General features: G+C 44.3%; 1 protein-coding gene across 1 annotated transcript in view; it reads left to right on the plus strand.

Annotated features, from left to right (window-relative positions):
• The first annotated feature begins 1,146 nt into the window (after positions 1-1,146).
• Positions 1,147-13,103, plus strand: part of LOC121436695 (tyrosine-protein kinase BTK) — a 53,006-nt gene continuing 41,049 nt past the window's right edge. The window contains exons 1-2 of the mRNA XM_041636692.1: positions 1,147-1,226; positions 12,658-12,823. Coding sequence (XP_041492626.1) covers positions 12,683-12,823 — 141 coding nt within the window. The 5' untranslated portion in view covers positions 1,147-1,226; positions 12,658-12,682. The remainder of the gene's footprint in view (positions 1,227-12,657; positions 12,824-13,103) is intronic.

Here is a 13,103-nt window from a genome sequence, read left to right on the forward strand (position 1 = left end):
ATTTCCCAACCTGCCATTTTATAAATGCTTTTTTAAAAACTCCCGGTGCTTTCGACATTCTGATCTGTTTTTAGAATCACTGATATGTTTCCATTTTAGAGTATAGCATCTCAGGGGAAGGCGATACAAAGGTGCCCCATGACACGGACAAGAAAATCAGTCACCGGGGGCTCTGACACCTTCAAGTTTGTGGCAGATACTGCCTGCATTTCTTTAGAGAATCCTTGGGGAGAAAACAGAAGCTGGAACACAAACTAGGGGCCTGCTGAGGTAACATGCAGGTTTCAAATAACATGTCTTGTTTACTGCTTTGCAGAATCAAAGAAAATGCTGTAAACTGTTTATCTTTGAGAGAGAAAAAAATGAGACAGACTCTCCTATGCTGTCCAGGCTTTGAACTTGTGACCAACCTACCTGCATCACCCTAGCAACTGGATTAGAAGTGTGTTTCCTCATGAGGTTGAATCTTGAAGGAAGAATATTCACGAAAGAACATTCACCAAAGAATGGGGAAGGGCACAAGTCTTTGTGCGGGCTTACATTCAGGCATATTTATCTGTAGAAAAAAAAACTTTCTTAGAAAATGACTCAGCAGGGGAAGTCTTGTCTCTACCTCTGTCAGGCTATGTATTTCAGGGTCTCTGAGGGAGCCCTCTTCATCCTTCAAGTTGAACTGCCTGACCCTGAGTCTCCCCTCCTGAGGGGACAAGAGACCTTGAAGACACTGGCTTGGTTTTGTGTCTTGCCAGCTTGGACATCTCTCTTCCTGTGCTGATCACCCCCCCCCCCCCACCCCAGCTCTTTAGGTATGTCTTCCCTTTACCCCAGGAAGGGTAGCCTGATGACCTGTGTGTTCGGTCCTGCCCCGTAATCTTAGGGAACTCAGCAGCCCCGGTAAAGGTAAGGTTCTCTCCAAGCTGGACTCTATTAGCGAAAGAGGTCCCAGGCAAATGAGGGTGGGGAGAGTTGAGGGGAGCAGAATGGGGACAGCAGCACGGAACCAGAGACCATATTGCTAAGAAGAAAAAAAGGCATTGGTTTAAGTCAGGAAACAAAAAAAGGGAACTGAGTGGCTGCAAAAGGGTGGGGTTTGTTCAGACTGTCCTTCCTCTCTGGACTGTAAGAATATGTCTCCAGGGCCAGTGTCTTCAGAGAGCGAGTCCCACCTTCCAAGTCCCGGCATCTCATTACATCTGGGAAGCTGCCTGCATTAAGTCAGAACTGAGGTGGGTCTGAGGTGACGCAGAGACGGGGTAGCAGCCGTAAGGACTTCTGTTGGGACCCTGAAAGGACAGACAGGAAACATGGCTGCTTCCATGTATCTACTGGTGGAGGAGACTCATGGAGAGTGGGAGTGTCACCAGCAGAAGACCCTGGCATGCCCTTCCAATGATGGAAGGGAATGTAAAGGTCTTCTGGAGAGGGTCAGTGTGGTGGGGTGGCTGGAGGAAGAGGAGACAGTGACCTGAGGTGACCATCTGAAAAGGTAGCCAACCTTGGAAATGGAGCTCTGCAGCTCTTGGTAGGAAAGCAACATTACAGATAGCCGCAGGGTGAAAGCAAGCCGTTTTCACCAGATATTGCTTGAAAATCCAAAATGTGTTCTCATATCAATGAGACCCTTAGAGGAAGGAATTCTAAGAGGCCGCTTAAGCTGCAAAACCTCTAAAATAGCTCATGGGTCTCAAATGGCAGTACTAACTGGGGAAAGGCCTGTGCTGCATGGGGCGGAGGCGACTTGGCTTGGCCTTCAACAGACCAAATATTACGAGGATGAGAGCTGGCTTCTAGGAAGGATTGTGTGGAGGCTGTGGGAACCTCGTGGTAACAGTGGGTAGGAGACAGGGCCAGCGCAAAGCAGCCTCCGCCCCAGCCGAGACAGTGTGGCCAACCCCTGAGGTCTCCGGGAAAGTTTTTCCTCTTACCATTGCCTACCATGTGCATGGCTACCTTTTCTCCTGCCTTCATTATTTCTCCTCTCATTTCCTGGCCGCTATCCCCTGATCCAGAAGCAGCACTTTAAATTGTATAAAATTTATCTTGCCACTTTCTCCTCAAACTATTTTTCCTTTCTCTTCCCCATTTTCACCTGCCTGTTGCTTTGCTTGGGCGTTCTTGCCAGGACTATGTGTGTAAATAAACGTAAAGTCATTAAGACAGGCCCCTGGCCAAAGTAAGTGTTGTATCTCAGCGGTCCTTACTAGTTTTGTTCCTCCCGAGCCCTGCCAGCACCACGCCTCATAGGGTTGGCCTAGGAGCAAATGGTGTGAGATTTAGATTCAGACTGCTGCTCTGATCAAGCCGACAGAGGCATTCTGGAGTGAGTGGCTAGACCTCCAAATGAGCCGGTACTTTCCTTACTACCCAGTTCTCAAGGCTGGAAGGTTTATCCCCTGCTATGCGGTTCTAGAGCAGCAGTGGGGGTGGGGCTGGGGTGTTGATCCCAAGCCCTGCAATTCCAGAGGCAGGAGAAGCAGCAGTCCAGAGACTGGCCAGGGGACACTGCAGGCAGCTCAGAGGCTGTCCTCTTTGCTGTTAGATGAACATTTTAGTTCTGCTCCTTCCCTCATTTTGCATGCCACACTTCTGAAGCAAGTAGACTATTGCCTTTTTCAATTATTTGAAATAAGCCACAAAATGCAAATTCTCATAGAAACCTGAAGTATTACACTCATGCAGTATCCTTTAAGACTTGCCTTATCCACTCTATTCTGACTTTTTTGATTTATTTTATTTGGAACTAAAGTTTTACCCATTTAGCCGAGGCTATGTAGCCCAGACTAGTCTCAGACTTGTGCTCCTTCTGCCTTACTTTCCTGTGTGCTGGTATTGCTTGTGGACATTACCACACCTGACTTGACTTTTTAAAAAAAATTCAGGCTGTTTAATCTATTTGCTTGTGCAAAAATCCAGGTTCTTGTTGCTTATGGCTGTTGATGTTTTGTTCAGACACTTTGCAAATGCCTTATGGCGAAGAACTAGTGTAACTTTCCATCTTCTCATAGGGTCTTGATGCAATTTAAATAGTCACTATGATTTGTTGTTTCCATTTGAGCAAATTTCCCATAGAGTCTCTTGTCAGTGGTCTAGAGCCATAGCAGAAAATCAGTTCTAACGGGGAAGATATGGCTGCTGAAAACCAAAGTTTGGGCCTTCTCCCAAGAGTCATCCATGTCTGCGTGCCTACGTTCCCCTCAGCAATGCTGGGGTCTGATTGCTAATTCCTGAAGATAAAGGAGGCCTAGACATTTGAGTGTAACCAAGCTCAAGGAACGGTTAAAGAAGAGTTGGGTGTGGTGGCACATACTTGTAATTCCAGCGCTCAGGAGGCTGAAGCAGGAGGATTACCTGGAGTTCCTGATCAACCTGAAAAGCAGAGCTAGACCTTGTTTCACAAATGTGGAGAAGAAGGAGGAGGGTGAAGGGGGAGGAGGAGGAAGAAGTAGTTGTTGTTATGGAGGAGACTGACTTATTTTACTCCAAACCTGCTTGGTTATGCATGAAACCGTCAGGGGAGGGGGAGGGGAACACGCCTCTGAGGAGCCTGAAACAATTGGGCCACGTGTAACTTTCAGTTTGTTGCAGAGGTTCATATAGAGCAATTGAGTATGATCGGGAGAGCTTCATAAACCTGGACCATTTAAGCACAGGCATTCCTCCCCACGCCCCACTCTTTGAAAGGCCTCTTCCAATGAGCCACAAAACGTAAAGACTTTGGGTAACACTGGTTATCTGAACCTCAGTTCTTCTCACTGCTGACCCTTACCAAAATGAAAATGACGTCTCACTCCTCGAAAGAAAGTTCGGAGAGTTCTGAGGACTTGAAGTGTAGGCAAGTGGGAGATTAAGACAAACTAGAATTTGAGACCACTGACCCAGTGAAAAATTTAGTGGACAATAAAGGCAGACTAGAAAATGCCTGGCAGTGAAGTGGAAATGAGGTAAAACTGGAGGGCAAAGGGGACTCAGGCTCTCAAAACCTGCTCTTTGGAAAGGATTTTGGCAATGAGTATCAAAATGCAAAGTGCACACACCGTTTTCACGTTTCTTTATGCATTGTGTGTGGTATGTGTGTGTCTGGATGGATGTGTGTCTGTGGTGTGTATGTGTGTGTCTGTATCTGTGTGTGTGTGTCAGGGTGTATATGGTGTATGGGTCTGTGTCTGGTGTGCATGCATGTGTGTGTGGTGTCTGTGTGGTGTGTGTGTGTGTGTGTGTGTGTGTGTGTGTGTGCATAAGTGTGTGCTGATGCTTTTAGAGAGTGTCAGATTCCCTTGAGCTGGAGTTCCTGGCAGCTGTGAAAGGCTTGATGTGGATGTTGGCAACTGAACTCAAGTCCTCTGGAAGAGTAGAAAGCCCTCTTCTTAACTGCTGAGCCATCGCTCCGATCCTTTCTCATTATTATTATTAATTATTGTTGTTGGTATTGCTCTTGCTATTTAGATTTTGAGGTAGGGTTTTTCTGTGCAGCTCAGACTGGCCTTAAACTCACTATGTGAGCCTCCTAGCTCAGCCTCCGGAGGGCTGAGATAGCACGCCTACTTCACAGGCATGGCTAGGAATAATGGTAAACAAGAATCTTAGAAACTTTGTTTTCGCAAAAAGTATTGTTGCATGGATAGATGAATGGATACATAGATAATTTTAAACATAAGCAAACTATACATGATATGTGCAATATGAATGCAACTACAATAAGAAATGTGCACAGAAAAAATGAAGAAGATGCCAAAAATACTAACACATCTATATATGAGGTTTATAACTGATTTTTAAATTTTTAATATCCCTGAACTTGCAGAAATTTCCTACAATGAATTTGTGTTATTTTGATATAATAAGGAAAAATAAACGTTTAACCAAAGGGAAACAAAAATTCAATTAAAAATTGCTAGTGTTAGTGTTAGGCTTTACCATGAATTTGGTCACCTGTAATGCTGACAAAATAAGTAGAGTCTAAACAATGTTTCAGTAGAGTCTAAACAGCGTTCCTTGGGAATTTACCACTCCTAATTGGGTTGCTTTGTTACTATGGAGATGACATTTTAAAGACCTTTCTTCTACCTGAGCATGATGAGTAGGCCTTTAATCCTAGACTTTGGAAGGCAGAGGCAAGAGGGTCTCTGGGAGTTTAAGGCCAGTCTGGTCTACGTAGTGAGTTCCAGGACAGCCAGGGCTACATAATGAGACCCTGCCTCAAAGAAAAGGAAATAAAGGGGAAGGGAAAGGACAGGAAGGGGAGGGGAGGGGAGGGGAGGGGAGGGGAGGGGAGGGGAGGGGAGGAGAGGAGAGATGGAAAGGGAAAGGAAGGCAAAGCCACTGAGTTTGATATCACCACATAACCTGGGTGTGGGAGTGCACACATCCCAACACTCAGGGGATAGAGGCAGGAGAGGATCAGAAGCCCAAGGTCTATCTTGACGACATAGAAAATTTGATAACAACCTTGGCTACATGGGACCTTGTGTCAAAAAAAAAGAATTCAATTTAAATCAATCTGGGAAGTAATGGCATGCTCACAAACTGCAAGAGCTACACAGCAGAGCTATAGAGGGATGGCGCTGGACAAGTCACACAGCCTACAGATATTAGTGCCCATGTGTCTGTTGTGAAGAACAGCTGGAATAACACACATAAGATGTTGATCAGAAGCTGGGCTATATGGCTCAGTGGGAGAGCTCTAGACAAGTAGGAATAAGACCCTGAGCTTCATTCCCAGCACCACAACCAGAAATACTAATTTTAAAAAAAAGTGCCTGACAGGTGAATGACACTGGAGCAGGAGTTCTCTTCCATATCCCTATAGAGAGAATCGAAATGACCAGAAGGAGAAATAATGAGAAAATGATACCTCTTGAATATTGTGGCTAAGGAGTTGTTTGGGGTACTATTGATTCGCATCTGTCTCATGAACTCTCTTCAACCACAGGCAAGCTGTGTAGTTATGGAATGTCGCTCCACTGTTGTCCCTGGCAGTGTTTTGTCTTATCATAAGTGAGGATGATTGCCACAGATGCTTTTATTTATTGACTCTTCATGTGTTATTTATATTAACTCCCTGGCATAGTGCAGTTTGTATGACTGAACTCTTACAAACAGGCTTCCTCTTTCTGAATTCCACTGCTGCTTATAGAGCTGGAAGGATGCAAACGGTGGCTTTGTGTATTCCTTGTATTCAGACTTCAGTAATGTTATAATACTGAAACCATATGTCATGCAAACAACTCAGATTTGCTGTCATTTTTCTCCCTCTTCTTTTGCATCATCTCTATGATCCTCTTTCAGTATATGTGACATTTCTTCTGTTTCAACCCTGTCTCCCACCCCTTGATTAACACGAGCAGGGGCAGCCCTCATCATGCATGTTTTGTGTTTGGATCACTTCTATTAGCCAATGGAATTTTTAGAGACAAAATAGGAGTTTCCCACAATGAGTAGCTACAAGGTTCTACCTGCTAACACAGAGCAGTCCGCTCCACTATACCAGCCTTCTGGGAGATGCAGAGATAGATGTTTCTCCTTTTCTATTATTGACTAAAGGACCAGAGGAGCCTAAGGAAGAACTGCCACATTTTGAGGTTGTGGGAGTCTGGATTTTACTCTAAGGAATGGGAGAGAAACAGTCAAGGGGATAACAAACTATGGAAATTGCAATAACTCTGCAGCTCTAGCTAGAGGCCATCTCACTCCTGGCTCAGAGGGGTGATGGTTGCTTACTTCCTCATACTGCAGCAGTAAACTTTACCTCAGCACAGGCATTTGAGAGAAACAGAAGGCTTCCTCTTGTATGAATTAGATGAGTTGAAGAAAAGAATGAAGGAAGGAAGGAAGGAAGGAAGGAAGGAAGGAAGGAAGGAAGGAAGGAAGGCAGGCAGGCAGGCAGAGGCAACATCCAGCATATGTCTTACAGGACATAAGAAGACATTATCAGGACTGAAAACAATGCTGGGTCTAACCAGGGAGTGTGTCCACTAAGATTCACAACATAATTGAAGGTCAAAGATCCCGCGACCTTTACTCTCTGGCACACACAAACAACTGGGCATGGTTTGTTGGAATGCTTTTGATCCTCTGTACTGCTTATGCTACTCACTTGCCTTAGGGTTTTATTTTGTCTTCTGTAATTTGGGTCTGCGTTCTAAAAAAGGTGCTTGATGTCATTCACCATGATGCATGAGTGCTATTATTACAAAGGTCTCCACGACTTAACAGCTAAGAAGACTGGAGTATGCTTGCGCTTTTACCACTACTCATTAGGAAATGGGGGGCAGTGCTCTAAGAGGAACTTCTTAGGTGTTTGGGCTGAAACCGAAGGTAGGACGGATTGCTCATAATCTTGCCAGCTTGTCACTCTGGTGGGAGTCCATTTTAGGCAGAGGCCAAGAAGGAGACTAATGCAGTGAGGTGCAGGGAAAGGTTTGCCTTTCTGCATCCTTTCTCTCTAAAGATCACCAACAAAACATTAGTCCCGTCAATCCACTGCCAGAAGAGAGCAGCAGCTCTGCAGTAGAAAGATGGCGAAGGTCATCGTGAGCATTTGGACATTCCTGGGATCCGTTCTTGTCTTCCTGTCATAATAATAGGACTGTCTGCACAGCAAGACAGCGCCAAATAACTGTGGAGAGCACTGGGCTTTGAAAAAAGACAGCCCCTTTCTCTCCCTACTGAAAAAGAAGTCAGTTTATCAGTGAAAAAAAAAAAAGGAAAGTGCACCGGGCGGTGGTGGCACACGACTTTAATCCCAGTACTCAGGAGGCAGAGGCAGACGGATCTCTGTGAGTTCGAAGCCAGCCTGGTCTACAAGAGCTAGTTCCTGGACAGGGTCCAAAGGCACAGAGAAACCCTGTCTCGAAAAACCAAAAAAAAAAAAAAGAAAAAGAAAAAGAAAAAAAAAAAAAGGAAAGTGACTTGACACTTGACTTGTTTGGTTTCCGTGGTGCCATCAGAAGCAAAAGGAATCTGGTGAAAATAAAGAAATAAAGCTCCACACCCTTGCAGGGAAAGTGCCCTGCTCCTCCCAAAGCTCCAGGGAGAGTTGATGAATTGTTTTTGTTCCATTTTAATGGCTACCATCTTTTCATTAATGATTCCAATAAAAACTTAGAATTTATAAAATTGTGCATAAACTTGAGATGGATTGATGTGGCGTGTGTATGTGTGTCTGTCTGTCTGTCCATCTGTCTGTCTAAAGAAGCCATCGGTGAGCCATGCCTGATGCTGCAGGCCTATAATCTAGATAGCACTCTAGATGCTGAGGCAGCAAGCTTAGGCCTGCCTGGGCCACCAAATGAGCTGAAGGTCAGCATGAGCTACACAGGGAGATGCTGTCTCAGAGATATAATATAAATTTCAAATAGGCTAGTGATGCACCTCGGTGGCTGAGTCCTTGTCTCCCTCGTGCAAGGCCCTGTGTTTCATCTTCAGCACCACAGAGACTCTTTAGTGGTTCATGAAATTTTCTGGAGTGTTCTAAGCATACTGTTCTTCCTACACGAGCACAAATGACATTCTTAAAAGCAACATAGTTACATTACTTTTTTTAAAGAAAAGGATGATTTACTTTTTAATTTTTATTGCATGGTTTATTGCATGAGTGTTTTGCCTGCAATTACATATATGCACCACCTGAGTGTCTGGTGCCCGTGGAGGTCAGAAGAAAGCACCAAATATCCTGGAACTGCAGTTACAGGTGCTTGTGAGCCGTTTGTATGGGCGCTGGAAATGGAACGCTGGATGCCTGCAAGAGCAAGTGCTCTAAACCATCTTAACCATTGCTCCGTAGTTACCTTACTGCTGCCTGCCGTCTAAAAGAAACTAAGGAAAGAGGAGGGGAGGCCAAAGCACCAATCCACTGCAGTAAAACTGTTCTCAACTTGAAGACAAAACTTCTCTCCTTTGTAACCCAGACAGCAGGGTGTTGCGGGAGGTCCTCCCACTCCTCCAGCCTATCACCGCTGAGGTACCAGCCCACTGGGGCGTGGTTTCTCTCCCTTTAAAAAAGCGGCCACTTCCCTCTTCTCTCTCTCTCTCTCTTCACTTCCTGCTCCGCCTGCGACTAGACTCCTTTCCTGGTTGCGAAGAGGGCTGTTGCCTGGGACAGTGATCTGTAAGTTTTTTCCCCTTTAAATAAATACCACCCTAATAATCATAACCCCGAATTGGTGTGGCATTGTTTGTGACTTACGCCTTCATTTTGGCGCCCAGACGTGTGGACAGCCTAAACCCACTTAAAAAACCTGAGAAGGCTTAAAAATAAGGGAGAGAGAGTTTAACACAGATTTTTGCTGTTTGTTGGTGGCGTGCTGTAGAGAGATTTCCTGATTCGGCAACAGTAGCAGAAAAAATGCTGTGTCATTTTAAAGCGCAACTTCCTGGGGCTGTGTCGCCATTGAGATCTCTGTCTGGCTCCTGCGGGAGACAGAGCTTTTGACTAGAGCATTTGGAGTAAAGTGCTACGATTTGTTTGATGGCAACTAGACTCGCTGTGTTCTCGGGTCTACTCTGCTTGCTAGAGGCAAGCAAGCGCCTCATCTAAGAGAGGCTTCCTGACTCAGCTTTAGCTGCAAAGCCTGCAGCTCATTAAGAGGTCCTACCACGAAACACTTAAATGGTGTTGACGAAAAGCTGAATGCATGCTTTTCGGTTTTCAGCCGTAGCAGGAAAAAAGCTGCGCCGTTTAAAAATGCCGGCTTTCTGGGCTGTCCTGCCAGGGCAAACTCTGACTCTTTTACGCAGGCAGCTTGTGCGGTTTGCTAGCACAGGCTGCTGAAGCTCGCTTGCTGGCTACAGCCAGTACCTCAGCCATGAGGCTGGAAAGCTAAGAAATGGACTGGATCTAGCTGGCAAAACCACGCCTTTAATCCTACCGACATTGCTTGGTAAATTAAAGACTCGTGTGGTCAGAAAAAGAGAGATATACAGTAAAGAGAGATTCAAAGACAGAGAAAATTTCTAAATGATTTACAGTGTGTTAAAAATATATGCAGACTAAAAGTTGAAGTTCTTAAAGTAAAAAACAAAAAAAGGAAGAGAGTTGTGTGTGGTAGCACACGCCTTTAATCCCAGTGCCTAGAAGGCAGAGGCAAACAGATCTCTGTGAGTTCAAGGTGTAGTAGTTTACACCTTTAATCCCAATGCCTGGGAGGCAGAGACAGGCGGATCTCTGAGAGTTCAAAGACAGCCTGGTCTACAGAGTTACTTCAGGTCAAAGATACAGAGAACCTATCTCAAAAAGCAAAAAGTTAAAAGTAAAAATAAACAAAATAGAGGTTAAAATAAAACGAACAAAGATGGAAAATACACAGAGAATCTTGATACTGTATGCTATTATGCTCTCTTTGAATTGTTTGAATGCTGAGGAAGGAGCAACAGCTACTAAAAGATATTTGTTTATAAATGCTGCTGAACTAATCCAACATAGATATTTTGTAAATGCCTTGACTTTGAAATTTGGATCTAAGGACATGATACTTTGGAAAGGAGTTTCTTATTTTGTTTTCACAGAGGATGAGATGCTGTTCATTTCTTCTATTCCGATTTGGTATGATGGACCACGCCCTCCTGAAGGGTTGCAGTGAACATCTTCAGAAAATTGCTTCGCTCAACTGCCAACTGAGATGAAACTAGCACACAGGTTATACCATGAAAGACCTAATTAACGACGCCCCCATTCAGCAGGAAGCAGTTTGGAGAGAAAAAACTGCGCCCATATTCCCAAATATGGTTTATAAACGTCCTTTTACATTTAAAGGGGGATGATATAGATATGAATAATTTACATTAGTATAGATTTTGCTTTATTGATAGAGATTTAAGGTCAATTTTGTTATATGTATAAGTGTTTCTGATTTTGATTAAGGTATTGTGATTGTGTAGTTCATTTAAATATGTACTGTATAATTAAGAAATATAGGTTGTTAATGGATAATCATCGATAATAGTAAAGCTTGTAGTCATGTTAGTTAGATTTTCTAGATATATAGAGATGTATTTCAGTTAGATAGACATTCTTCATGTCTTTCAAAGATTACAGAATAGGACATTTAATGTTTTAATAACTGAGGACTTTTCATGACAATGAGACACTCTGCTCCTGGCAGCACCAATCTACTTCAAGAGGAAGATGGGCATCGAAGAGGCTCGTTATGGAGTTTTGATAGCCATTTGGGCAAGAAACTGCTCTTGCCTGGACTATTGCATAAACTGGACACAGAGAACCCGCAGAGAGAGGACTACTGAACTTGCCTAAGGTGAGATGATCTTTCGGGGTTCCTGATTCATTTTGAAAGAGTCTGCGAGACATTCTGCAGGACACAACAGATAGTGACTGAACTGACTTTGAATTTTCCTGCTTTATGGAAATGTCTGCTGGATACCATGGGCCGGAAGGCTGAAGATGGATGCCCCAACGGTACAAAAGAACTTTGGGTGACTGTCCAGGCAGCGAGATGTCTCTGTCATTTCTAGAGTTTTAAAAGTTGCTTTTTTCCTGTTTGCTTAGGTAGTATTGTATCTTTCTGGAGTCTTTGATGGAGTTAAGAATAGTTAGTTATAGTTATAGTTTTCCTTAGTTATGATAAAGATTATTGTAACTTTTACTTGATAACTGTTTTGTTATATGTAATTTTGCTATGTTAAAGCCTTTTTTTTTTTTTGTTTAAACCGAAAAAGGGGAAATGATGGAGGAAGGTCATTGGCTAATAAAGGAACTGCCCTGGCCCATTTTATTGGTTAGAGGATAGGTGGGAGGAGTAAACAGAACAGAACACTGGGAGGAAGAGGAAGTGAGGTCAGAGACTCCACAGCGCTCTCGGGAGCAGACGCCTGAGAGAGACGCCATGCCCTGCTCCCGGGATGAAGCTCCGACCCAGGATGGACATAGGCTAGAATCTTCCTGGTAAGCGCACCTTGGGGTGCCATACACAGATGATTAGAGATGGGCTAAATTAATATGTGAGAATTAGCCTAGAAGAGAATGGGCCAAGCAGTATTTAAATGAATACAGTTTGTGTGTTGTTATTTCGGGCATAAGCTAGCCGGGCAGGCGGCCGGGGTGCTGGGAATGCAGCCCCGCCGCCCCTATTACTACAGCAGGGCATGAGCTGAATCAGTCGAATGGCAGTTATTGTGTGTTCATAAGTACAGGTGAACACTCCGGTGTCCTTTTGGTGACAAACCTGAATGGGTCATCTCTTGAAAAAATTATATCTATTGTTCAGGAAACTGGCAACGGAAAGTCCAGTATCTGCCATAGTGAAGTTCTGGTGCCCGAATTATCCCTTCTGAGAATATCCGGGTCAAGAGTTTCACAGAAATGCTGGCCTTTTTACAGATTCTGGCCACTTGGCAGAAAAGGATAAACAGTGTAAAGTGGTGTCTCGACGTTACCAAAGGCCTGGTATATGTTGTTGGTTAGCTAGAGCATTCAGTTCCCTTACACAAGAAGCCAGGCGTGGTTTAGTGTTCATTTCACTGAACCTGAAATTTGACAGAGTTGGGGACTGTGGAAGGAAGAGATCAGACAGACAGAAGGCGCCTTGCTAGTGTTGCGCATGCGTGTTTCATTTCAAACAGGTAGGAGGGCTGAGGAGGACCCAGGAAGGATAGAGGTGACTGTGCTAAATAAAACCTCACGTTCTGTCCTTATCCATAGCACAGCAGCGAGTCCCGGCGAGAGGAAACCATGGCTGCAGTGATCCTGGAGAGCATCTTTCTGAAGCGCTCCCAACAGAAAAAGAAAACATCCCCTTTAAACTTCAAGAAGCGCCTCTTTCTCTTGACTGTGCAGAAACTTTCCTACTATGAGTATGACTTTGAACGTGGGGTAAGTTTCCCAAATGTGAAGTCTGAAATTCACCATTTCAAGGATTTAGTCATCTTCGGCCTTATGTGAGACACGAGATGGGTCTTCCATGGTCAGGGTAGGAGGGCATAGAAATAAAATTGACCTAAGTACAACAAACTCTGACAAGTATTTCCTAGCCTAGGACTAGGTACAATCATGCCAGGGGAAAAAAAATCAGGTCTTTAATCCCAGCACTCAGGAGGAAGAGGCAGGCAGATCCCTGTGAGTTCAAGGTCAGCCTGTTCTACAGAACTAGTTC

This window comes from Microtus oregoni, unplaced genomic scaffold (assembly GCF_018167655.1).
Source record: "Microtus oregoni isolate MIOR12 unplaced genomic scaffold, Mior012 000050F_002, whole genome shotgun sequence".
Classification (NCBI taxonomy): Eukaryota; Metazoa; Chordata; class Mammalia; order Rodentia; family Cricetidae; genus Microtus; species Microtus oregoni.